This window comes from Sus scrofa, chromosome 14, assembly GCF_054392235.1.
Source record: "Sus scrofa isolate SSC_HxYL_T2T_F1_AM1 chromosome 14, Sscrofa_HxYL_maternal_Yorkshire_Landrace_v2.0, whole genome shotgun sequence".
Lineage (NCBI taxonomy): Eukaryota > Metazoa > Chordata > Mammalia > Artiodactyla > Suidae > Sus > Sus scrofa.
Genome location: NC_139396.1, coordinates 64747720 through 64772176, shown reverse-complemented (window position 1 = coordinate 64772176; position 24457 = coordinate 64747720). Strand labels below are relative to the sequence as shown.

The following is a 24457-nucleotide window of genomic DNA, read 5'->3' as shown; positions in this document are numbered from 1 at the left end:
CCACTTCAGAGCCCCTCCCTGTGCTATACCTGGGCCCAACTGTGTCATATATGAGGCACTTAGTGACAAGTGGACACGCAAATTTAGTAAAAAACAGATAAAGGCAACCTCCCATAGGCTTTCAGAGCCAAAGGGAAGCAAGGCAACTTGGCCATCGAGGAAGATACCGCCTATCCTTGTTATGTTGAATTCTGAATACTACTGTCATTTTTACAGAGTTAACGAGGGACAGCTGGCAGAGTGACAAAGAATCTCAGGCTATTTAAACAGGGCTTATGTCACCCCTTACAGCTATGGGGCCACAGGAATTGGAGAGGATTAAAGACCAGCCTGAGTCAGCTCTGCAGACTCCAGCTTCGCCATCAAAACACCTGAATGGCAGATAGATTTTCCGTTAATAATAACAAGGATGACAGAGCTTTACATTTTCAGAGTAAATCACATCACTTCCCAAGGGCCCCAGGAGGTAGGCACTCCTATTACCCCCAATCTACAGGTGAGGACACTGAGGATCAGAGGTCAAGAGTCACAGATCACGCAGAGAAATGGGATCAAACAGGTCAGCTAAGACCCAGAGCCACACCTTTAGCTCTCCAGCCTCAGCTCTGCTTGGCAGATGACCTTCCGGGTGAAGGGACAGGATTGGAGGCTGGAGGCGGAGCTGGGAAATTTTCTCATGAGGTGGGTGGAGGTCCAGGCACCCAGGATGAACCCAAGGACTGGGCCAGGTGGGAGGCCTTGTGGAGGAGAAGAACACCAGCTTTGGAGGTAGAAAGGCCCTGATTCTAACCTTGGCTACTAGCATCCACCACATGACACTGTTTGACCTTGGTGATGATGTTACATAACCTCTCTGAGCCTTAGCATCCTGAACTGCAAAGTGGGAATTCCTTCCCTACCTGTCAGAGTGACTGTGGAATTAAAAGCAAGAACACAGGTGAGTCTCTGCTGGCCCTGGGCTGCCCTGTGGAACAGGGAGACGCTGAGAGGATTTTATCAGGGAGCTCTTTCCTGGGAGGGGGTCATGTCTGGTTTTAATCTCACACAGCCAAGAGGCTCTGGGACAGAGAAACAGTTTCTTGCTGCAAAAAGGGCTCTGAGTTCATCCTTGACTCACTCTTCTTGGGAAGAGGGTCTTCAGGGGGCATCAGAGGACAGTGGGGGGCACTGGTAATAAAAGTGGGGAGCAGAAATCCCAGGAGCTCCTCCTGCCATCTCAGTGGGTAGCTGGGAAGCAGCTACAAGCCTTGCAACATCCTACCTTACAGCAGCCTGCTCTTGCGTGTGCCCAGCACTGTGCTAAGGCCTTGACATACACCTCAGCTCATCTCCATGGTAGTTTGTAAAGTCACTACTCTTTCCAATCCCATTTTACAGGTTGGAAGACTGAGCCTCAGAAAGTGACAGTTCCTTGCTCAAGGCCACTGTGGCAAAAGATGGCCACACCAATATTTCTCATTCTCTATGTTCTAGAACTTTGCCACTCCCTCACACCAGGGTTGGGGTCTAGATCTCTCGGCCCTTGAAGCTGTGATAGGCTTATAACCAGTGGAATGTGGCAGCAGTGACACCATGTGACAGCTGAGGCCAGCTCAGAAGAGGTGATGTAGCTCCAGGCTGCTCTCTGGACACTTGCGCTGGAGCCCTGGAGCCACGAGGAAGAGGTTCAAGAGGAAGCCCAAAGAGGCCCACATGGGTGACCTGAGAGCTGAGATACAGAGAGAGGGGGTGCCTGGCCGACTGCAGTCCCCACTGCTTCTGTGTCAGTCACCCCCAGACCACAGCCCAGCAGAGCCCTTGCACACTGTAGGCACACAGGAGCGTGGAGACATAATAAAACGATAGCTGTTCAAGCTGCGGAGCCTGGGGCTTATTCCTTCTGCAGCGCAGTGACCCGCCCAGCCTCAAGCTGGCAAGTGCTGGAACCTTTGCTTCCACCTGAGCCCAAGTCTGTGTCACTCCCCACTGATCTGGCCACTGCCCTGTACTGTCCCTGGCCCTCAGGACCTTCTGCAGAGTTGTGCAAAGAGCACTGGACTGAGAGTCCAAAACTGGACTTCAGTTCTGAGGCTGCTGTTCACTAGCAGAGCCGTCTCGTCATGTGCCCTTCAACAAGGAGCCACAGCTCTCGGAGGCACCTGTCCAGGAAATGGGCCTCAGGACCCCCACCCAGCCCACCTCAGGGGCAGGCTTTGACCCCCATACTGACAACTGACAACAGAAGTGCTCTGCAAAGAAAAGAGAGCTAGGGTTTGCTGAGTACTACTGGGTGCCAGGTGGCATGCATCCATTACCTGCCTATCCAATGATGTAGAAGGTTTTACCATTTCACAGCCATGGAAGCTGTGGTCGAGGGGCAAAAATCTCTTGCACAGGTGAAATCAGAAAATGGAGGATCCTGGATTCAAGGCCAGCTTGGCCCAACTGCAAGGCCTGGGGTTTTCCCTCCTCTGCACCCTCTCCTGGTCAAGGGAGCTCCAGAGACTGTCCCTTTGCCACCATTCAAAACACAGGAGTGCCAGCTGATTGTTCCATGGGCCACATTTTCCCAAAGGGCAGAAACACAAGGTTGGATATGGCTGGTGGGCCCCAAGTCTAGATTAACAGCAGACCAACCTCGATGCCAGATCACCCAGGGTTTTCTGCCAGCCTTGCAAAGGCAGCCCTCAGCGTCCCTCCCACCACGTTCCCAAGGCACCCGTCAGGGTAAGTGAGCCTGAGTGACAGAAAGGAAGGGGAGACACAGGGCAGAAAGAGAGCCCCTCTACTCCAACCAGCTAAGGCAGGAGCCACCTTGCCTGTCCACAGGAAGTGGCCCAGGGTCCCAGCATTACCAGCACTGTGACCATGGGTGAGCCTGAGACAGCTCTATACCACCCTTTCTCCCTCTGCCAGCTGAGGTGAGGTCACACCAGCTGAGACCTGAACCCAGGACTGACTTGGATGCACCCGTGTGCCTTCCCTGCCACATCCTGAGGGGAGGCATCCTCTCTGAGGCTACCCTGGGCGCTACTGATGACAGAGGGTGATCCAGAGCCCCAGAGGCAACCAACGTTCTGGAGTCAAGAACACCAAGCCACAGGGGCTGAACGGACTGAGAAGGCGATGAGGGAGGGTCACAGTGGAACCTGATGTGCAGGGACACGGAATCAGTGGGGACCTGATGGGACTTCAAGGGCAAGAGGCTATATCCCCCCCCAAAGGAGGTGGCTCAGAGGGACCTGAGGGCCAGTGTGTGATGTGGGTGCTGAAGGATCCCTGTGGAGAAGTCCAACTGAGCAAGAACCATGAGCATGTTGGGACCATGTGGTGAACTGAGGGCTTGGGTACCCATCAGTCTGGCACCAACCCACATGGGCTCAGTGGCCTTTTATGGGGCCAGCAGGTCTGGGGGCTGTTGCACAGAGCTTGTGAATTGGCACCTGTGAAAAATGTATATTTCTTTGTGGTTTCTGGCATACAGCTCCTAAAACACTTGGATTCTCTAAAGTGGTAATAGTGGCTTTTTATGCTAATGACCAGTGACTGGGGGCTCTAGAGAGCTTGGGGACAGGGCTGGTCACCAGAAAGACCAAGGCTCATGCTTAGAAGCTGAGAACTTTCTGCCCCATTCCCTGACCTCCAGGGAGAGATGAAGGGTTCGCAATGAAGTTAATCCCAGGGCCAAAGATTCAGTCAATCATGCCTGTGTACTGACACCTCCATGCTGGGAGCTTCTGGGCTGCACATGGAGGTGCTGGGAGGTTTTCACACACAGCGAGGGCATGGAAGCCCGTCCTAACTGCCCCGTGCCTCTCTTCCGCTTGGCTGTTCCTGAGTTGCATACTTTATAATAAACAGGTAACAGGCAAGTGGCCTCCTGAGTTCTGTGAGTCATTCCAGCAAATTATCAAACCTGAGGAGGGTTTGTGGGAACCTCACTTGACAGCCGGCCAGTCAGGAGTCTGATTGGTGTCTGAACACCTGTCCCTGTGGGACTGAGCTCTTAACCTGCACTAACTCCAGGCAGAGTCAGAACTGGACCCAACTGTAAGACACCCAGTCAGAAGAACCAGAGGACTGGCTGGTATAAGGGAAGCCTCGCATATGTGGTATCAGAAGCATCATGAGTAAAAAGAGCTCAGAGTAATCCAGTGAAAACGTGACATCACCAGCCCTTGGAACCTGAGGACAGAAGAGCAGCACACGGGGCCAAGGAGTGTTGGGCTCAGCGCCTGGACAGACCTGGGTCCAAATCTCACCTCTGGCTTTAGCTATGTGCCCTGGAGCGTGTGGATGAATCTCTCTGGCAGACCTCAGTTTCCTCATCTGTAAAATGGGCCTCTGATGGTTCTCACCTCTCCTGGGTTGTTCAAAGGCTGTGTGGTGACATTGGGTCTGTAAGCACGCAGCAAGGGGCCCAGGAAAACAAGTCGAGTCTCCAGCAAGGAATGACCCTAACCACCCTTGGCAAAGTCCAGGGCAGTGGAGTGATCCTTCCAGGCCGACCAGCCGTGGTTCCAAACCTCACCCTGGACCTACTCACCATGTGATGTCAGATAAACTGCACTTCTCCTCTTACAAAGCGCCCTCTGTGAGCAAATCCTGGGTTCCACGCCTTTTGGCATCGACTCAATTAATCCTCATGACAGGTCTACAGAGTGGGTGCCATCGTTAGCCCCATTTTACAGAGGAGGAGACTGAGGTTCAGGGAGGCTAAGCCCAGAGGCTGACCCTTGACCATGGAACTATCCTTTCTCACCGGGTTGCTGTCTGAATCCAATCAGATCAAAAGGCACAAGAGAGGTGTGAGTGGTTTGTTTTTTGGGTTTTTTTTTGCCATTTCTTGGGCCGCTCTCATGACATATGGAGGTTCTTAGGCTAAGGGTCAAATCGGAGCCATAGCTGCTGGCCTACTCCAGAGCCACAGCAACGCAGGATCCAAGCCGTGTCTGCAACCTACACCACAGCTCACGGCAATGCCGGATCCTTAACCCACCGAGCGAGGCCAGGGATCAAACCCACAACCTCATGGATCCTAGTCAGATTTGTTAACGACTGAGCCATGACGGGAACTCCGAGGTGTGAGTGCTTTTGAAACTGTCAGACGCTAAACCAATACTGGCAGTGGTGGTGGCGGTGGTGGTTACTGCCATGATGGCTCAAAAGCCCTGAGTCCAGATACAAGGCCTGAAATCTCCCCAGGGACTCATACTATTTTTTAAAATAGGATCAAGACTTTCAAAATAAGTTAAGGAAGTCAGGCGCACTGGGAGGAGAGCATCGTTTTAATGGGGGAAAAAAAACCCTGATTAATGGAAATGATTCTTAATATATTTCAAGATGATCTGTTATGACACAAAGCAAAGACATTTATATACGACGCTGAAATTCTTAATAGCTGACTTTAGAGTAACCTATTATGAAATCTTCCAGAGCAGAATATATAGTAAGTAAATCATCAGGCAGGCCTCCCAGGCAGACTGACGGCAGCTCCTCTTAAAATAATTTATAAGGAGGGGTGGGGGAAGGCTGGGAGAAATTATTGCCATAATCATGTATTAATAAAATATTTATAAATGTGACTTTCTCTTTTATTGTTATAGGTACGGGGCTGAGCCCACATCTGGGGGGTGCCCTACGTGGCCCAGGAGGTGACAGTCAGGCTTCAAACTTCAGGTCAATGGGCTGTCACATCAGAGGCAGAGAGGACTCAAGCGCAACAGGGAAAATCAGGAGGTGGGTCCCCACCACCACCACCTCCTGCCCTCTTCTCAGGCTTTGCGAGTGAGCACCAGGAAGGAGCCAGCCTGCTTGAGTTGAGTGCAGAGAAGCACAGAAGCACGTGGCTGTGACACCTTGGGAGAGTCAACAAAGGCTCTGAATGATCCACTGAAGGACTGCCTTGAGCTAGGGGCACGACTGACCTGCCCACCACTCCTTGCCCTGGCCATCCCACACGGTGCACCTCACACATATCCCTGGCCAGTCACTACAGGTACCTGTCTGTTCCTCTCTGCAGCAACACTCAGCTGATGCCTGGGGAGGGCTGGGGGTGAGGCTGGTGCACCCCTCTCCCCCTCCCCCACCCTGAGCAATCTTGAGCCAGGGAGCAGTAGGAGGTGGTGGACCCACACCAGCTCCCTTGCCCCTTAGGTCATACGCAACTAGGAGGCACGTTCTTCAGAGCCTCCCGGAGGTCCCCAGCAACACTGGCCCCCGCTTCCCAGAGCAAATCCACTTATCAAGGTACCTAGCATCGCCTGCCCCCTTCTCCCCTAGCTTCCTTCACTCCCCTATTGGTTCCTTCCATAAAAAGCTACAACATGCACCCAAATCTCCGTCTCAGGGTCTGCTTCCAGGAACCCAGCTTAATTCAGCCTTCTCTTCCTTATTCCATGAATCCCCGCACTGACCCCATTCTTAGCCTGTTGAAAGAGGAGGCCTCTGAAGCTCAGAGGAGTTTGCTTTTGAGCTCGAATCTGCCTCACCCAAAAGCCCACACCCTGGAGTTTACTGCACCTTGACCTGCTGAGCCTCAGTTTTCCACTGTGTAAATAAAGCAGGCTTGCCTCCTTCCACACATCCCCAACCTACAGACGCCTGTGGCCCAACTCTCAATCTTCAGTGGCTTTTCTGATCTGAACTATGCTATTGCGTCACTGGTCCCCAGTCTGTTTACAAAGCTGGCAGATGGTTTCATGTTTAGGACTCTCATCTCTCTAAATGAGATGATAAACCCACAAGGAGGGACCCTATCCTCACAGCCTCTCATGTCCCTCCCTCGGCCAGGTCTGGGCATAGAGCACACGGGGGCTGGTCTTGGAGACCGGGATGCGTTATGGGTTAAATTATGCCCCCCTCCTCAGAATTTGTATGTTGAAGTGCTACCCCTTGGCACCTTGGCTTGTGACTGTATTTGTTGACTAAGCCTTTAAAGAGATGACTAAGGTAAAAAACGGTCACTTGGGTGGACCCTAATCCAGTAAGACTGGGGTCCTTACTTAAAAGAGGAGAAGATCAGGACACAGATGACACACAAATGGAAGGCAACTAGGTGAGGACAAATGAAGCGGCGGCCATCCGCAAGCCAAGGGGCAAGGTCTCAGGAGAAATCGACTTTGCTAGCACCTTGATCTTGAATGTCAAGCCTCCAGAACTGTTGTTTAAGCCACCCAGTCTGTGGGAATTTGTTACGACAGCCTTAGGGAATGAATACCCCCCTGAAATCCATAAAACTCTTAATAGGGGAGGGAGTACACGGATGCTAGATTAAGAACCTCTGATCTGCCCCAACTCCAGAATTTCACAGCTGAAAACAGACTAGAGAGAGAACTGACTTGCTCAAGGTCACACAGCAAGTTGGCGAAAGAGCTAGAATCCTGATATCCTCCTCTCTCTGGATGGCTGGGTCTGAGGAGGATGTTTTTTTTTTTCAGCATACAACCAAACAACTAGGCAGTTCAGAGGCACAAAGACTCCCCAGTGCTGCGATCTTCCACGGAGATAGGACCCCACAGAATAGGGGTTGGCCAACTTCTTCCATAAAATGCCATAGAGAAATTACTTTGGGCTTCACAGGCTGTCTCAACCACTCAGCCACAGACAGGGAAGTGAATGAGGGTGGCTGGGTTCCAATGAAACTTTAATCATGGACACTGTAATTTGAATACCAGATAATTTTCACATGTCCCCAAATGTTATTCTTACATAAATGTTTTCATCTAATGGAAAATGTAAAAGCCATTCTTAGCTTAAAGGCTGTATGAGAGCAGGCAGCAGATTCAGTGCACGAGCTGTGGTCTGCTGAACCCTGGTGTAGACCAAGCCAGATGCAGAGGTGGGGGGTTTCTAAGTAGGGACTCCAGTTTTACAGGCTGCACCCCGGGCTAGCGATGGGACATGTTCTCACAGCCTGGTGTACAGCATGCAGACCAGATGCGGTGGCCCAGAACTGAGTGAGAGACAGTGCAGTCCCGTGAGCAGTGAGGCCCCAACAGCTGGGGAGCCAGCCTTTGGAAAATGCGAGTGGCATTTGCGTTTTCACATTTGCGCAGTACAAGCACGCCTGCCCTTGGCTTGGACTAACCAGGGCATCCCTACCTTACCTATTTCTGACTCAGCATAACTTCCAGCAATCTCCAAAATCAAATCACTGGGCCAACCCACGCAACTCAAATGTATGAAAATCAAAGGAGTAGGCCACAAGGCCCACAGGTAGAAAAATGGCAGGGATGATGTACATATTCTTGCATATTCCAGAGAGAGGTCTGCTGCCCCCTGAGAAATGGCCCAGAACATCAGCTGGAGTCAACCCACGGTTCCAGAGGACGGGACTCCAAGTACGCATGTGTCTGTTCAATGAGTAAATTCCAACACTATATTCTGGGCCCACAGGAAGCCACTCTTACTGAAAAGAGCTAGACAAGGTCACAGCCACAATATATGGCACCGTAAGCCCCATGAAGGCAGGGTCCACACTGCTCTTGATGTTGACCATTTCCCTGGGACCTTTCATGGGGCCAGAAGACACTGGTTAGGGAAACGAGGGGCCTTGAGTGCCAAGCCAAGGAATTTTACTTGATTTAGCAGACAAGGTCGAGCCACAGGACTCCAAGCAGGGAAGGGCACATAAATCTGTGTTTTAGAAAGAAGCCCAATGGCCATGATGAAGGAGGAGTGAAGGCATCAGCATTGAGGCTACTGCAATAGTCCAAGCAGGGGAAAAAAAAAAAAAAAAAGATTGGCAAATACCTAATCTAAGGTGATAACAAGAAGAATAGAGAAGTCAGGGCAGAAATGCTGTCACAGAAAGTATCTACAGGGCAAGGTGAATGACTGGATAGGGAAGGGGGAGGGGAGGAACGATCAGAACCACTTGGGGAGACCAACTCGAAGCAGAGAAAATCAGCAAACAGTTAAGGGGAGGAGCAGGCTTGGGAGACGGAAGCTGGGTGGGCTTCAGCACACATGGTGGGCAGCATCTCCAAGATGTCACAGAAATAATCACCTTTAGTGCGCAGACCCAGCCTTGCCCTACATGTTCCTGGGTGTCTCTCCTCAACATGGCAGCACAGCACAAGCCACACATGGCTATTTAAATGTATGTTCATCAGAATGTAATGCAATTAACAATTCAATTCCTCAGGCGCACTGGCTATAGGTCAAATGCTCAAAGCCACGTGCAGCCTGCAGCCACTGTACTGGACAGAGAACCTCACCATCATCGCAGAAAGTTCCACTGGAAGGTGCTGGCCAATGAGGTTTCCCTGAAAAATCCAGCTCCACTTTCTCCTCACCATGCCTGGCTCAGCAGCCTCCAAAGAGCAGTCCCAGAGACACAGAAGGTGACAGACTGACCCTGTCCCACCTCCTGGAGAGAAGGGCCTGGTCCGGCAGCTGCCAGCGGAGACAGCTGGCAGCCCAGGTGAGTTCGACGAGAAGCACGTACCTTTACAGGCCCCCGCCGCGCCCAGGTGGTAGATGGCTACCAACACCCGCCAAATGGCTCTCTGCTCGCTCTCCGAAATGCCCAGCGTCTCCATGGCGCCCTGGAGCTGGGCGAAGGCGGCCGCCGCCCTCTGCTTATCTTCAGGCTGAGAGCAGACGGGGAGAAGAAACAAACAGGCCGTCACATCGGAGGACATGCAAACCCACACTGGAGGGAGGACCCAGCCTCAGGAGAGTGTGGGGTCATTTTATGACCACAGTAAATTACCCACGATTAAGCTGGGGAGTATTGACACACAGAAGTCAGGCTGCTGGGAACGTCATAAAAATCATTGCTGTCTAACTTGGAATGCGGTGTGATTTTTATTCATTCATGTGTTCAGTCGATAGATTTATTGAGGCTGTGGCACTGTGCTGGGCTCTGGGGAGGCAGACATGAGCGAAATCTGGAACTTGACTTTGAGGACCTCTCAAGGGAGAAGTGGAAAGAGGCATCGAAACAACTAAGTGTGATGCAAAACAACTAAGCCCCCCCCACCAAGTGGGGGCTGTGGGTCTCAGAGGAGGGCCTGATGGATGAATCCTATCCAAGAGAGACAAAGAGACTGTCGTAGATGATGAGACAAAGTTGTGATTGAAGTTTGAAAGATAAATAGCCAGAGTTGATCAATTTAATGAAATAAAGGCCTGAAGGACAGAGGCAACAACGAGAACAAGGGAGACCTTTGGAGACAGCAGGGGGCCCACTGACTGTGCACAGAGAAGCAGGTGTTTCTGGAGGTGGGGCTGACAGAGGAAGGAAGGAGATAAGTATGAGAAGCTGGCTGGTACCAATGGGGAAGGCCTCAAACATGGTATTAAAAGGCATGGACTTAAAACCAGCCACGGCTGACAAACACTCATCTCTATTTACAGTCCTGGACCTAGAGCAGACATCACCAACCAATCAAGATCCCACAGCAAGCCAATAAGCCCAGATTCTTTTCAGGACATCATCCCTTGCAGCCACCACCAACCGATATAGATCCTGTCTGCCAGCCCCGGGGCAAGCAGCAGGAAACTGCCAAAGATTTTTAAGCAGGAGGAAAGAGAAATGGAATGATCAGATGTTTATGGGTTGCAGGGTGTTGCTTTTTCTTTTTCAGATTTATGATCCCAATTACGTTTGATTGAATATTAAAATTAGTCTGAAACTCCTGCACACACACACCATCTGGCCGAGGAGTCAACCCAGAAGGCTGCTGAGTTGAGGGGAAGTGAGCAGGGGAGGAGAATTCTTTTGTCAATAATCCTCCAGCAGATAATGAGGAACTGATTTGCACTTGGCCTATTTACAGAGCTTGGGTGATGAACTGTAAGCTGTCAAAAACTGGCAGGTCCTTGAATTTTATGGAGTCCAACACTCAGAGAGGGGATGATGCTTGCCCAAGGTCACACAGCACATTAATATCAGATGTAGGATTAGAATCAGGATTTTTTGACTCCCTGTCCAGGCCACTTGTCCCCTCTACTCAAGCCACTTCTTCTAATTGGGAAGGAAACCTGCAAGGATCACTGACCAAGTGGGACAACGTCAAAGCTGGGGGTGACATTGAGAGATTTGCAGTGGAAACATTTCAATTAATAGCAAAAGCATGTTCCACTGATCCATCATATTTCTGAGCCACCACAGGACCACAAAGTCCCTAGCAACCAGGAGCTCAACCTAGCAACTGCAGCTGCTCCGCTGGAGCAAACAGAGGAAAGGAAGGCATCTTACCAACATGCTCTTGGTTATTTATGAGATTTCAAAGTAGCAGAGAAAGGACACCAAAAGGACAGTGGAAACACATTTATTATGGCTCCTCTGTCAGCCAGGAGCATTTGACTTTAAGCTACAGGCAGACTCCATCATCTGCCACTTAGCTCATATGAGAAGAAGAATTAGAAAACTTCCACTAAAGCTCATTTGATTTTTTTTCCTCTCCCCCACCACCTCCCCCAGTCTCCTTTGCAACAGAAGATGCAGAGGGACAAACATACATGCTTCCGATCTAAAACAACTAGGATCAGGAGGATATTTACAATTCCCTAAACTTTGGGGGAGCCAAATGCCTCTGCAGAACGTCCTGATGAAAAGTACTCCCACAATTGTGAAAGTAGAAATCAGTCAGCTCGGGAGGACAAACTCACAGCCTAAATATCTACAACAGGATAATGGGAAATGGCCGGTGGTTTACCAACTGTAAGGGAGTGCCATGCAGCAACGAAAAAGCCATGTCCCTGGTACACGCAAGCATGTGTATGAGCCCCACAGACCCCATGTGAGTCAGGGGGCCGCATATAAAAGACTACACTCCATTTAAGTCCTTTCACATGAAGTCCAAACATCCCATCGGGAAGGGAAATGGATAATGTCCTCCAGGGCAGAAGGGACACCTCTGATGGGGTGGGGACTTGAAGGAACCTCTGTTGAATGAGGAATGTTCTAGATGTCCATCTGGAGTAGGTGTGTGCAAGAATATAATCATCAGGGTTGTGCACTTAAAATTAGTGCATTTTGTGCACTTGACTCTGTCTTGTCTCAATTTAAAAACAATATATTAGTGGAAAAAAATAAGTCAACTCAGATGTTGCCCAGTCTGTCTCACGTAATCAAAGACTCAAGGTACACCAAATATGGCAGTTAATTTAGTGAAAAGAAAAAAATCCAAAATCTTCTCTCCTCATTAAGCTGGGCCACGTTTACGGTACGTGGGAGATTCCAGCAACGCAGAGAGAAAGGCCAAGTTCCGGAATGCGGAGGCGGACAGAACTGTGTGCTCTCGGGCTCCGCATCCCTGTGATGTGCCGGCACAAATCTCTTGCCCAGGCACTGGAGGCTATTTCTGCTTCTGGAGAATGGAAGTAACAGCCAACCCTCCTCCCAGGCCCCTGTGAGGATTAAATGAGTTGACACGTGTAAAGCACCAGCACAGCACCCGGCACACAGTGGCACTCAATAAATGCTGGGCTCGACCCCCATGCCTTTGCCCAGGCTACTCGGACTTCCAGGGACACCTCTCCCCACTGCTGCCCAAGTTCATGCCCAGCAGCCCCCAGAAAGTGAATCAGCTGCGGCCTGTCCTTGAGGGGCTCCCAGTCCCCTGAGGGGATGGATGTGTAAGAAGAGGGCGTGCTGGGCCCAGGGGCTCTGTGGAGGGGTGAGGAGCTGCCTCTTGCAAGACACGGTGTGAGAAGCAGGGTGAGCATGGAAAAGCGGATGCTGGGGAAGCAGGAAGCGTCTCCAAGCAGGAGGGTACGGGGCTGGAGGACACGGTGCATTGGGTGCTGAGAGCCCCAAGGTGGCGTGGGCCTCTCGCAGAGCCTGGGGCAGCGGAGCTGTGGTCCGCACTGGGAGCCAGTCTCCGATGGAGGGCAAGGCCCTGAAGGCCTGGCGGCTCCATCCCCTGTTTACAAGCAGAGTGTGAGGCCTGCGTTCCACTCTGCTCCATGGGGACGTAAATCATATCCCTCCTCCAGTGCTAGGCTGGGCTCCCTGTGTCTCTACAACCAACCCAGCCAGGGGCCTCCCAACCCTTCCAGTTCCTGGACCTGGAGCCGCTCTGGGGTGGGGGGAGAATGCTCAACACTGATGCATTTGCAGAAGAAATGTGGGTGCCTGTGCAGGGGGGTGGACTTCACATAGAGAAGGTAGGGAGGGCCAGACAGTGTCCAGCCAGGAGCTCCTTTTATCTCCACAGTGACTAGTCTATGTCCTCTCTGGGCACTGGAGCCCAGTGAAAGAGGGAGGGGAGAAAGCATGAACTGAGCACCTACTATGCTGTGCTACGTGCTTCTACCCTGTAAGGTAGCTGTGCATCTCTCCAATTGTCAGAGGAGGAAACTGAGGCTCAGAGAGGGTAAGGCACTTGTCCGAGGCCACCCGGGTGGGGAGGGGCAGGGTCACTATATGCCAGATCCTAGGAGCAGACTGAAGGGCTGAGTGATGCTCTATCCATTCCACGGGTGGAAAAACTGAAGCTGAGAGATGGTAAGTGACCTAGCACACATAGAGGGCCACATCCAGGAGCATGGGGTCCCCAGCCAGAGCACAGGCCTGAGATGACAGCACGGGACAAACAGGAGTGTGGGCCGACCTGGATTCATGCCCTTCCTCGCCATTTAAAACCTATGTGCCCCTGAGCAAGTAGCTTCACCTCTCTGAGCCTGGTTGCTCCTCCTGAGAAATAGATGTGGTAATAATCTCTTCCCTCCAAGGGTCCTTAGGAAGATTAAGTCAGAAAAAGCTCCTGGCAAGCCCCCGGTAGGAGCGCATGACCCCTCACCCCACGCCCCGCCCATCCTCCTGTCTAGAGCCCATTCCTCCACAGGTGATGCCTGGTCATAAGAGACAAATGTGCCTCAGGCCAAAGACTGGCTGGCAAAACAGCCAGAAGCAGCCCACTGCTGGGAGGCAAGGATTATCATTATGACCACCGCTGCTGGCACTTTTTGAAAAAATCAGGCTAGGTTGCGGAAAAATAAATTACAGCGAAGAAGAAAATAATCTGAGAGCTTTGTGATTTCAAATGTGTCCTGGTGCCCTGGCAGATATCAAATAAGTTCCATTTAAAAGCTGAAGTGTGGCAGACAGCAAGGGCACAGCGCAGGGAGCAGGAGGGGAGCCTGGCAGACAAAGGGCAGATGCAGGCGTGAAGGGCCAGTGCCCAGGGCCCCTGCTCCAGCTGATAGCCCCGCCCCATGCCCTCCCCCTGTGCTCTAAGATTGCTGACCACAAGGCTTGCTACCCTCTGCATCAGAGGCTGGGTGTAGCAGGAATGCTGGCCTAACCCACCTGACTTCTCCCTCAGCCCAAGCTAGCTCAAACTTCCCCTCCTCCAGGCAGCCTTCTCTGATACAACTTCAACCCTCCAGGCCTGCTCATGCAATATCTGGGACATCCTTAAGTTAAAAATTATTCAATGTTTATCTGAAGCTTGACTTTAACAGGCATCCTATATTTTTTCCAGCTTTACAGAGTTATAATTGACAGATTAAAATTGCATATTTTTAGGTGTGTAGTGTGAGGATGTGACATCTAATCGGAGCTGTAGCTGCTGGCCTATATCATATCCAAGCCACATCTGTGAACCACACCACAGCTCACAGCAATGCCCAATTCTTAACCCACTGAGCAAGGCCAGGGATGGAACTTATGTCCTCACGGATGCTAGTCAGATTCGTTAACTGCTGAGCCATGACAGGAACTCCTTTTTTTAAATTATTACTATTATTTTTTTAGTTGCCATCTCTTGGCGTGTGGTGAGAACACCTCTCTTCTGCTCTCCTAGCAAATTTCAAGTCTAATATAAGTACAGTATGGTTAACTATGGTCACCACGTTGTCTGTTAGATCAGGCACGAGATGAGTAAGGTCTTAGCATCCTATATTTTCATTTGCTGAATCTGGTGGCTTTGGGGGCCTGCACTCTCATTCTTGGGGGGCATTTCCTGACCACCAGATTCCCTGATGGCCCAACCCCAGAAAACTAGCCCAGGCTTGTATCAAAGCCCAATGAGTCTTCAGATTTTATTTTTGCTCTTAGAGAACAAGGAAAACACTCTCTCTGTATCTGCCAGGTAGCAGGGAGATAACAAAGAAATGCCCTCACAGTTCCCACAAATCAACCGGTCTAAAAAACACCCCCAGAAACACAGGGAAAAAAGAAAACCACTTCAAACACTTCCTTGATATGGGTTCACGCAGCCTCTGTTTCTGCAGGCAGACTGTGAACAAACAGGTCTGGCTGGGAGGCTCACAAGGGCCTGGCTTGAGCCCTTTTCCTCCTCAAAACCAAGAAAACAAACAACCCTCTTGCTGATTCAAATGGATACATTTGGTGCAAACACATTAAAGAAAACCCAGTGGTGGGACAGCATCGCATCCTCCACAGTCCAGGGAGAGGGAAGTCTGGGCTCCTAACCGCCCCCAACCAGAGGGAGAAGAGGCGCAAAAGAGGAAAATACCACAGGTCCCCCCCAGTTAGAGGGGTGTCAGGGAGGTGAAGCTGGGGGAGCCCCACCACCCGACTCCATCACACTCCACCCACTGCCAAAACAGACTCTCCCACAGTAATTCTCAAAATGGGTCCCTGGACCTGCTGCTTCAGTACTGGAACTTGTGAGAAGTGCAGATTCTCAGGCCCTACCCCAGACCTACGGAATCAATCCATAACTCTGTGGATGGTAGTCAGCAGCGTGGGTATGCATGCATGTGTGTGTGTGCGTGCACACATGACAGCTTTATTAAGATGCAACTGACAAAGATAAACCACTCATCTTGAAAATGTACGATGCAATAAGCTTTGACACATACACCAGTAAAAGCATCGCCACTAAACAATGGACACTTTCATCCTCCCAGAGTTCCCTTTTATAATCCTCTCCCCATTCCTCCTACCCCCAACCCAATCCCCAGGCAACCGTTGACCTGCTTGCTATCACAGCAGTTTGTCTTCATTTTCTAGAGTTTCACATACGTGGGATCACACAGCTAGTCTTTCATCTGAGATTTTTCACTCAGCATAAATATTTTTAGAGACTTGTGTTGTTGTATATGCTGATAATGGACATATTATTTTTTTTTTTAGCCGTACCTGTGGCATGTGGAAGTTATCGGGCCAGGGATGGAAACTGAGCTATAGCAGTACCAGAGCTGCAGCAATGACGCCAGATCCTTAACCCACTGAGCCACTAAGGAACTCCAGTAGTCAATTTTTATTACTGAGCAGTATACTATCTTTATGAATATTTCACAATGAATTCATCCATTCACCTGTTAATAGACATTCTGGGGAGTTCCTAGGTTTGGGCTATTCCAAATAAACCTGCTAATAAATTTTTGCATGGTCGTACACTTCCTGTCTTCTGCCTAAATACCTAGTGTGCCATGTGGGAGGTGTGCATCTAACTTTTTAAAAGACTATTTTCCAAAATGGTATATATTTGACATTCCCACTAGCAGTGTATGAGAGTTCCAGTTACTCCAAATTCTCACCAGCACTTAGCATCAATCTTTTCAAATGCAGACCTTCTAATAACTGTGCAGTGGTATTTCATAGCCGTTTCTGTTTGAATGTCTTTAATGACTAAAGATGTTCAACATATTTTCACATGTTTATCTGCCATATGTGTGTCTTCTTTGGTTGAGTCTCTACTGAAATCTTTGGCCCATCTTTTTTGTTGGGTTGTTTTATTTATGAGTTTTGAGAGTCATTTATATATTCTGGATTCAAACACTTTATCAGATATGTGATTTGCAAGTTATTTCCTTCCAGTCTGTAGCTTGTATTTCATATTAACTGTGACACTCAAAGAGCAGAAGTTCTTAATTTCAATGAAGTGTGTGATTCATCGACTTGTTCTCTTATTGGTGTCACATCCATGAAGTCTTTGTCCAATCCAAAGTTACAGAAATTTTCCTCCTGTTTTCTTCCAGAAATTTTTTTTCTTTTTTTCTTTTTTTTATAGGGCAGCAGCCACAGCATATGGAGGTTCCCAGGCTAGGGGACGGCAGCTGCCAGCCTACACCACAGTCACAGCAACTCAGGATTCGAGCCACATCTGTGACCTACACCAAAGCCCACTGAGCGAGGCCAGGGATGTAACCTGCGTCCCCATAGATGTTAGTCAAACTCATTTCCACTGAGCCACGACAGGAACTCCCAGAAATTTTCAGATTTTAAGTTTTACATTTAGGTCTATGATTCTTTTTTGTTGTTGTTGTTGTTAATTTTTGAATACGGTGTGAATTTGAAATTGAAATTCAAATTGAATTTTTTTTTTTGCATGAGAATACCCAGCTATTCCAGCACTGCTAGTTTCCCAGACATATGTTTGGGGAAAGGCTTTGGATTAGAAATGATCCATTCTTCTCTAGCTGGTGAACTCCTACTCATTCTTCAAAACCCAGTCAGAGGTCACCTTGGCTAAGAAGCCTTCCCTGACCAAGGCCAAGTACCTCTTTCAACTATCCTCTGCTGCCAACAGAATCTTGTATAAACTCTGGCATATTCCTTTTTTTTTTTTTTTTGTCTTTTTTTTTTTTTTTTGTCTTTTGCCATTTCTTGGGCCGCTCTCGCGGCATATGGAGGTTCCCAGGCCAGGGGTTGAATCGGAGCCGCAGCCACAGGCCTACACAAGAGCCACAGCAATGCGGGATCTGAGCCACGTCTGCAACCTACACCACAGCTCACGGCAATGCCAGATTCTTAACCCACTGAGCAAGCCAGGGATCGAACCTGCAACCTCACAGTTTCTAGTCGGATTCATTAACCACTGAGCCATGATGGGAACTCCAACTCTGGCATATTCTTATCCCACACGGCTGCATTAATTCTCAAGTCTTTCTCTCCTGATAGAGTGAAAATTCATGGATGAGGACCATAACCCCAGCACTTAACAGAGGCCTAGCAGAGAGGGTAACGAAGCACAGGGTATGACTCAGAAAACAATTTTTTAAATATTAAAAGAGAGAGAGAGAGAATCAATAACAGAACAGTTTGCTTTTTTAAACAATTGAATACCACCTCTCTAGGTCCTATTCAGAGGCCCCATCTTCCAGGAAGCCATCTCCAAATGCACCTACTACCCACACTAACCATGAGCAATATCTACTAAGAGGACCACCACTGATTGAGAACACCAAGCCCAGTGCTAGGTGCTCTCTGAGCATCATTTGATTTCATCATCACAACAAGTCCATGAGGCAGATACCACTACCATCAGCGAGGCTAGGTTCCATACCTGAGGTCACATGTTCAGGAAGTGTCAGAGCCAGGGTTTGAACCCAGACAGCCTGTCCCAGAGTCTACGCTCTTTCCTGTACATGTACCACCTCCTGAGGCCCTTTATTTGTACAAGACTCAGTTTCCTGACAAGCCCAGGCCCTGCAAAGGCAACCCTGCCTCCGCCACGTGACCAGCCCCTGCCATCCACACACCATGGTAACAAAGGAGATGAGCCACATGGGGGACCCCCCCAACCCTGGCCATGGGGACACAGACACCACCCACACCCAGAAGGCCCTCCTCCTTACCTTAGACCACGTGCCCATGCCAAAGGAGCTGCTGTCTGCCATCTGGTTCAGGTATAGCTCTGTCCTGGAAGCAGAGAAGGGACCAGAAGTAAGGGAGGACTTGCCCACATCAGTGGCCTGGCAGGGCAGGTGGTCACCATGGCTTTGGGCTCAGCGATGCCCCAGCAGCCCCCATGGCTGCCCCAGGTCCTGGCACCACCCTGCAAATATTCCTCACTCAGCCCTTCCTAAGTGACATCATAGAAGAAAGGGCCATGGACTAAAATCAGGAAGTGGATTCTAACTCCAGGTCTTCTACTGTGTGACCAGCTGTGTGAACGAGCTCAAGGATACCAAAGAGTCAGTCATCCTAAATAAGCCCTTTCTGTCTGCTGAGATATGAGATTATTTAGGACAGACCCACCCAACAAGTGTAAATGTTATTCCCATTTCAAAGAGAATAAGACTGAGGCCCTGAGAGTTAGCACCTTGCCCACACAGCTAGCAAACATGGAATAGACTGTCAGTTGGGCTGAGCTCTCCTGGCCCCCCCAAGTCCAGAATCCCATGCTGTCCTGCCCCCTTCCCCTGGCCTCTGTCCTCACCCTGTGAAGTGACATGATGTTTAAGGCCCCTTCCAGTGTTCAAACTGAAGATTCCCTAATACAGAGCCCACCTCACCCTGGAGGCTTGAAGAAGTAACCAAAGGGGTAGGCGGAATTACAGCCATGCCCCGCCTCCTCCAGGCAGGACCCACCCACAAAGTTATGCCAAGTCCAGCCTAGGACCCCACACCCACCGTGGGGGCTCAAACTGGTTCCTGGGAAGTGGCTTTCACTCACCAGTACCCAGCCAATTTCCCCAGTTCTGGGTCCTTCAGCGCTGTCTCCCCCAGGGTCTCTACAGACCACACCCTGGAAGGCTCCTGTCAGACACACTTCACATCCAATCTCAGACAGCTGGACAGACAAGGCAGCTCTCCTCTGAGTCTCCCTTTAACGCATCTGTAAATAGGGTTCTCTCACTCGCCTCGCAGGATTAACTGAGATGCTGTATGTGGACTCCCACTTTCGGCCGTGCACAGAAGACATGCTCTGTATTTGTTTCTCCTGTACTTGACCTGGTCGCTATTCCCCTAGGTGGAAGGTGACAAATAATCAGGGAGCCTCTACCCAGTGCCAAGCCCTGTGCTAAGTACTGGAAAGACAGAAAGGAGTGAGGCAGGGCCCTGATTCAGAGATCTCACAGTCAGTCTGGTGAGGAAGAAAGACTCGATGTGGCAGGTTTACAGGTATGAACCAGAAGCATGTACCAAACACCAATATGGTATAAAGGAGAAACTGAGAAAACAGGAATCGGGCAGCATTCCTGTCAAGGGGTTCGGAGCAGGGTTTTAAAGGGTGAATAGGGGTTTGCCACCTGAACGTATGGGAGAAAGAAAGACATTTGTCAAAGTGGAACCAATTTTTCTCCTTTGGAAGCTTCACCAAAGAGCACAGTCTAGTAGCAGCAGAGGTAGAGACAGGGAGATAGCCCGAAGGTCACCAAGGAGCCCGCAGACAGGGTTGAGGCCTGGGTTTTTCTAAGTACTTTTCTCCACGCTCCCAGATCCCTGAAACTCATCTGCGGCAGCCCCCTACCAGAACCGGCTTTGTCCTGGCTCCTAAAAACCACACAGCCACCTGGGTCAGGCCCACAGACATGGAGCCCCCAGATTAAGCCAGGCCTGGCATCCTCTGCTGGCAGCAGCCCAGCCCCACCATTCCTGTGCTGCTCCCAGTGGGAGACCCCAGCTCCCCCTCTTTAGCAGGCAATGGCTCTAGGCCAGAACCTAGAGGTACAAGGGTACAGACTGACCACCCCAATGCGGGGGCCACAGGAGAGAGGGGCTTGCCCTCCAGTGTCCTGAGTGATGAGGCAATGGAGATGAAGCCTGTCCCCTGAGGCCATGGGGCTGGAAAACAGGATTCAAACTCCCAAACGTGCAGAATCTACAGATTGTGCTCTCCCATAGCATACCCCTACTGTGCACAACACACCTCACCTGCTGCCTTGGTGTGTGATCCAGTTTATTTATTTATTTATTTATTTATTTTATTTTTGTCTTTTCTAAGGCTGCGCCCACAGCATATGGAGGTTCCCAGGCTAGGGGTCGAATCGGAGCCGTAGCCGCTGACCTACGCCACAGCCACAGCAACGTGGGATCCGAGCCGTGTCCGCGACCTACACCATAGCTCACAACACTGCCAGATCCTTAACCCACTGAGTGAGGCCAGGGATCGAACCTGCAACCTCACGGTTCCTAGTCGGATTCGTTAACCACTGGGCCACCATGGGAACTCCCTTGCATGTGATCCAGTTTAAACGCCTATAGGGCTGGCACGAGAAGGTACCCATTCTACAGAAAGCGAATCTGAGGTTCAGAGACGATCACATGGGGCAAAGCCCGGCTCTAAACACACATCCCTCTGGAGGTGGTCCTTTCTGCCACACCCCAGGTCTAAGCCTCCAAAAGAAACACCACCACATGTAAAGCATTCACTGTGCCCTGGCGCTGTTGTAAGCACTGTCCATCTTCCCATGCTTTAACTGTCAAGCAACACTCCGAGGTAGATATTAACACACTCATTTCACAGATGGGAAAATCAGGCTCAGAGAGGTGTAGTCACCAGCCCAAGGTCACAAAGCCAGCAAGTAGAGAAGCCAGATGTGATTCAATGCAGCTTGACCCCCAAATCAGTGGTCCTAGCCACTGTGCTACAGCACTCTACTCCAAAATCTTCTATATTTCTGAAGGCCTTCCAGAGGCTTCCTTACCACTCTGTCCCCTTTCCCTAAACACTAGGAGTTCCCCCTCTAATCTGCCTTCTCTCCAAAGGGGGTAAAGTCATCCCTCTGGCCTTAGGCAGGAGGTTCAGGAAAGGCTGAGCCTGCCCTTCAGAGAAGGGAGGAAGGCAGGAGACAAATAATGGGAGATGCAGAGACAAACTTGAAATTATCACCCCTTGCCTGGGGAAAAGCTCGACTTTTTCCTCTCCCTGGACCTTCAATAGCACCTTGCCCCTTCATTCAACAAATGAGGAAATCGAGGCTGAGTCAGGAGGCCACAGTCCCAGGGATGCCCAGGACTCAGCAAGGGGCAGAGATGTCTCCCTGGGCCCCCGCCCCCAGGAGGCCCTCCAAGATGAGTCTCCTGGCTGCCCTGCTAGCTGTGTCCCCTGGTGCCTCCTTGCCCTGAGGTGCCCCGTTGAGCAAACTCTCGTGTGCACCCAAGTCTCTTACAGAGTTTAGGGACTTCTGCAAGTTTGGAGGTCTGCTGTCCCTTGCCCTCCTCCCACACTGCTGTCAGAACCTGTACCGAAATGCCACCATGGCAGCAGACACCCTCTGCCAACCCCCGCCCTGCATGCGTAAAGGGCAGGATGCGAGTTATCTCACTTAATCCTACAAGGTCAGTCCAGGTACTGTCTCCACGTTGTGGAGGAAGAAACGGACGTTCAGAGTAGATGACGTTTGGCCAGTTTTACCCAGCCCATGAGCAGCACCAGGCAGCCGGAATCTGATGCCATATTCCAAACCAGTGGGTTCCACTGCCTCCCAGCTCTGGGTGGAGCCAGGGCCAGGCCCCTCAAGAGTGGGTGGCCTCTGCTGTCCCCGCCCAGCCCAGTCACTCACCTGAGATCCAGATCCAATCCAGCCAGCATCTGGGAGAAAACCTCAAAGTTGCCTTCCCCTTCTGGCTGCCGGGCCACACGACTCTTCTCCAAAAGCATGGTCTGGGGGTGGGGGGTTGGGGGCACAGGCGCCTGGTCAGCACAGGGTGGCGTCAGGTCGCCCCGCCCTGACCCGCTCCTGGAGGCAACTTGGCCGGACGTCTCTGTGTCAAAATGTACCAACCCTTTGTCTCACTGATTCAGAGTCCATCCAGGGCATCAATGAATGCAAATGTCTCATTCCGATTAAGGAATCCAAAGGTGACAACAATTAAACAGAGCCACCTCCACCATATTCTTATTTAACAGAAGCCTTTAGAAACTGGACCTGATTGGTGATGAATGGTGGGATCTCAGGGCCAGGACAGAAAAGGGATTTATTTGGCACCAGTGAGTCTGGATATTATCCCAGCTCCACATACAAACAACCCCTCTAATAACCTAATCCTATTTTCTGTTCAAACAGAATGTCGCGAGGGCAGTGGAGAAGCAGGGGGGTGATTTTGGAGATAGGAACAAACAGGCCATGTGCTCGTCACACACGGGCTGCCGCGCAAGGCCAGAAAGCTTCTGTTTAATTTCAGCTTACACTTTTAAGACCCAGCTAATGAGCAGCTGAATTGTATATTTACTCATGAATATTTCATCCCTGTGATATTCTGAGGCACAGAATATCACAGGCTGGCTGGCTCCAGGAGGGGACGTCCCGGGAACTGAGCAAAGTGGGGAGGACTTGGCTACAGGTTGGGGAGCGACGACCATTTAGACACAGTTTAGGGTCCCAGCTGGAGGCGTGGGCTCTGCAGCCCCAAAGGCTCCCCTCTCCCACCCACCCAGAGGCCTCACCTGGAGCTGAGCGGCCGTGACTCGGCCTGTGGCATTGAAGTCCAGCGACATCACCATGGCAAACCGGGTGGCACCACGGCTGTGGCCAGTGGACACGGAGCCAAAAGCCCGGAGGACAGTGAAGGTGGCTCGAATCTTTTCCACTGTGGGGACATGAGGCAGGGTGTCACCCATGGCCCAGACCACGCCGGCCCCACCTCTCACAGGTTTGCATTTGGCCCCAGGCCCTGGTGGGTGCCCTGCCACCTTCCCACCTCAGCTCTAACCCACACCATTTCACCACTGGGCTGGCCCTGTGCTGCCAGGCACTGTGGTACCTGGATACAGCCTAGCCTGACTTGACTCCCACTCTCCAACACAATACACACTCTCTCAGAAGAATTACATTCTGGGAGGGCCACGACTGGTGCCCCTCCCCACTGTATCCACAGCTCCTAACACGGGTCAGGTGCAGAGCAGGTGATCAATAAAGCACTGGAATAACCGCAGGGGAGAAGTAGGATAGTACAATGGACAAGGGAGTTTGACTATGGGCTCTCCCCTTGGCTAATTACCTGATTTGGAGCAAACTGATTAACCTCCCCATGCCTCAGATGCCCTATCTATAAGATGGGAATAATAACAGTACTTGGGGTTGCCTCAGGGGATTGTCATGAGGTTGCCTGCCTCATGAAGTTATCACGAAGACTAAAAGACTTTTAATAAGGTAAATTGCTCAGAAGGCAAAGTGTGATAGTATGAGTATTATGTTTGTTATTACTAGAAAAGCAATGTTGTCTAGGCCACATATTCTCAGCAGGAAGAATACTGCCCCCAAAAGGGCAGAAATTGATTCTTGAGAGTGGGGGGAGTTTACTCTTTTATGTACAGAGCACAGGTACATAAACATTGCATAAACAGATATGTGGTGTATCTATGGCATTAAATTTTCATGGTGGGAGATGATTAGGAGAAAGAACATCTAAAAACACTCCTCAGAGGGGTAACCATACATTGAGAACACTGGCCCTGGGGTGACAGCTCTGGAGCCAGACTGCCTGGCTTTGGATCTCAACACTAGGATGCATTAGCTGTGTGGCCTTGGGCAAGCTAGTTAACCCCTCTGTGTCTTAATGGCCTCATCTAATAAAATTCAAGTAATAATGATAGTTACTTTAAAGGACTATTTTAAATAATAAGAGCCTGCGTGGCATAGAGCCTGGCATGTAAGTCCTCAGCAAGTGTTTACTATCATCACTACCAACACTATAATTACTCACTGACACTCTTTCTTTAAGGCCCAGCTCAAACATCACCTCCTCAAGGAAGCCTGCCCCCTCCTCTGTGCTCCCTCTCCCTCTCCCCTCCCCAGCTCCACCAGCACTTGGTGCAGAGCATTCCCATTTGACACAGATGTGCAGCTGAATCTCCCTTCTGGCTGTTAGTTCCTGAGC

The 24457-nt window shown here is 50.5% G+C and overlaps 1 protein-coding gene across 5 annotated transcripts in view; it reads right to left on the bottom strand.

The window, feature by feature from the left end:
• MYO18B (myosin XVIIIB) overlaps positions 1-24457 on the bottom strand; it is a 237319-nt gene that overhangs the window by 180695 nt on the left and 32167 nt on the right. For all 5 annotated transcript variants that reach the window (XM_084994645.1, XM_084994642.1, XM_084994641.1 and 2 more), the window contains exons 9-12: positions 23025-23167; positions 22141-22241; positions 18487-18550; positions 9431-9575 (exon numbers count right to left, since the gene is read on the bottom strand). In XM_084994645.1, the coding sequence (XP_084850771.1) occupies positions 9431-9575; positions 18487-18550; positions 22141-22241; positions 23025-23167 (453 nt within the window). The remainder of the gene's footprint in view (positions 1-9430; positions 9576-18486; positions 18551-22140; positions 22242-23024; positions 23168-24457) is intronic.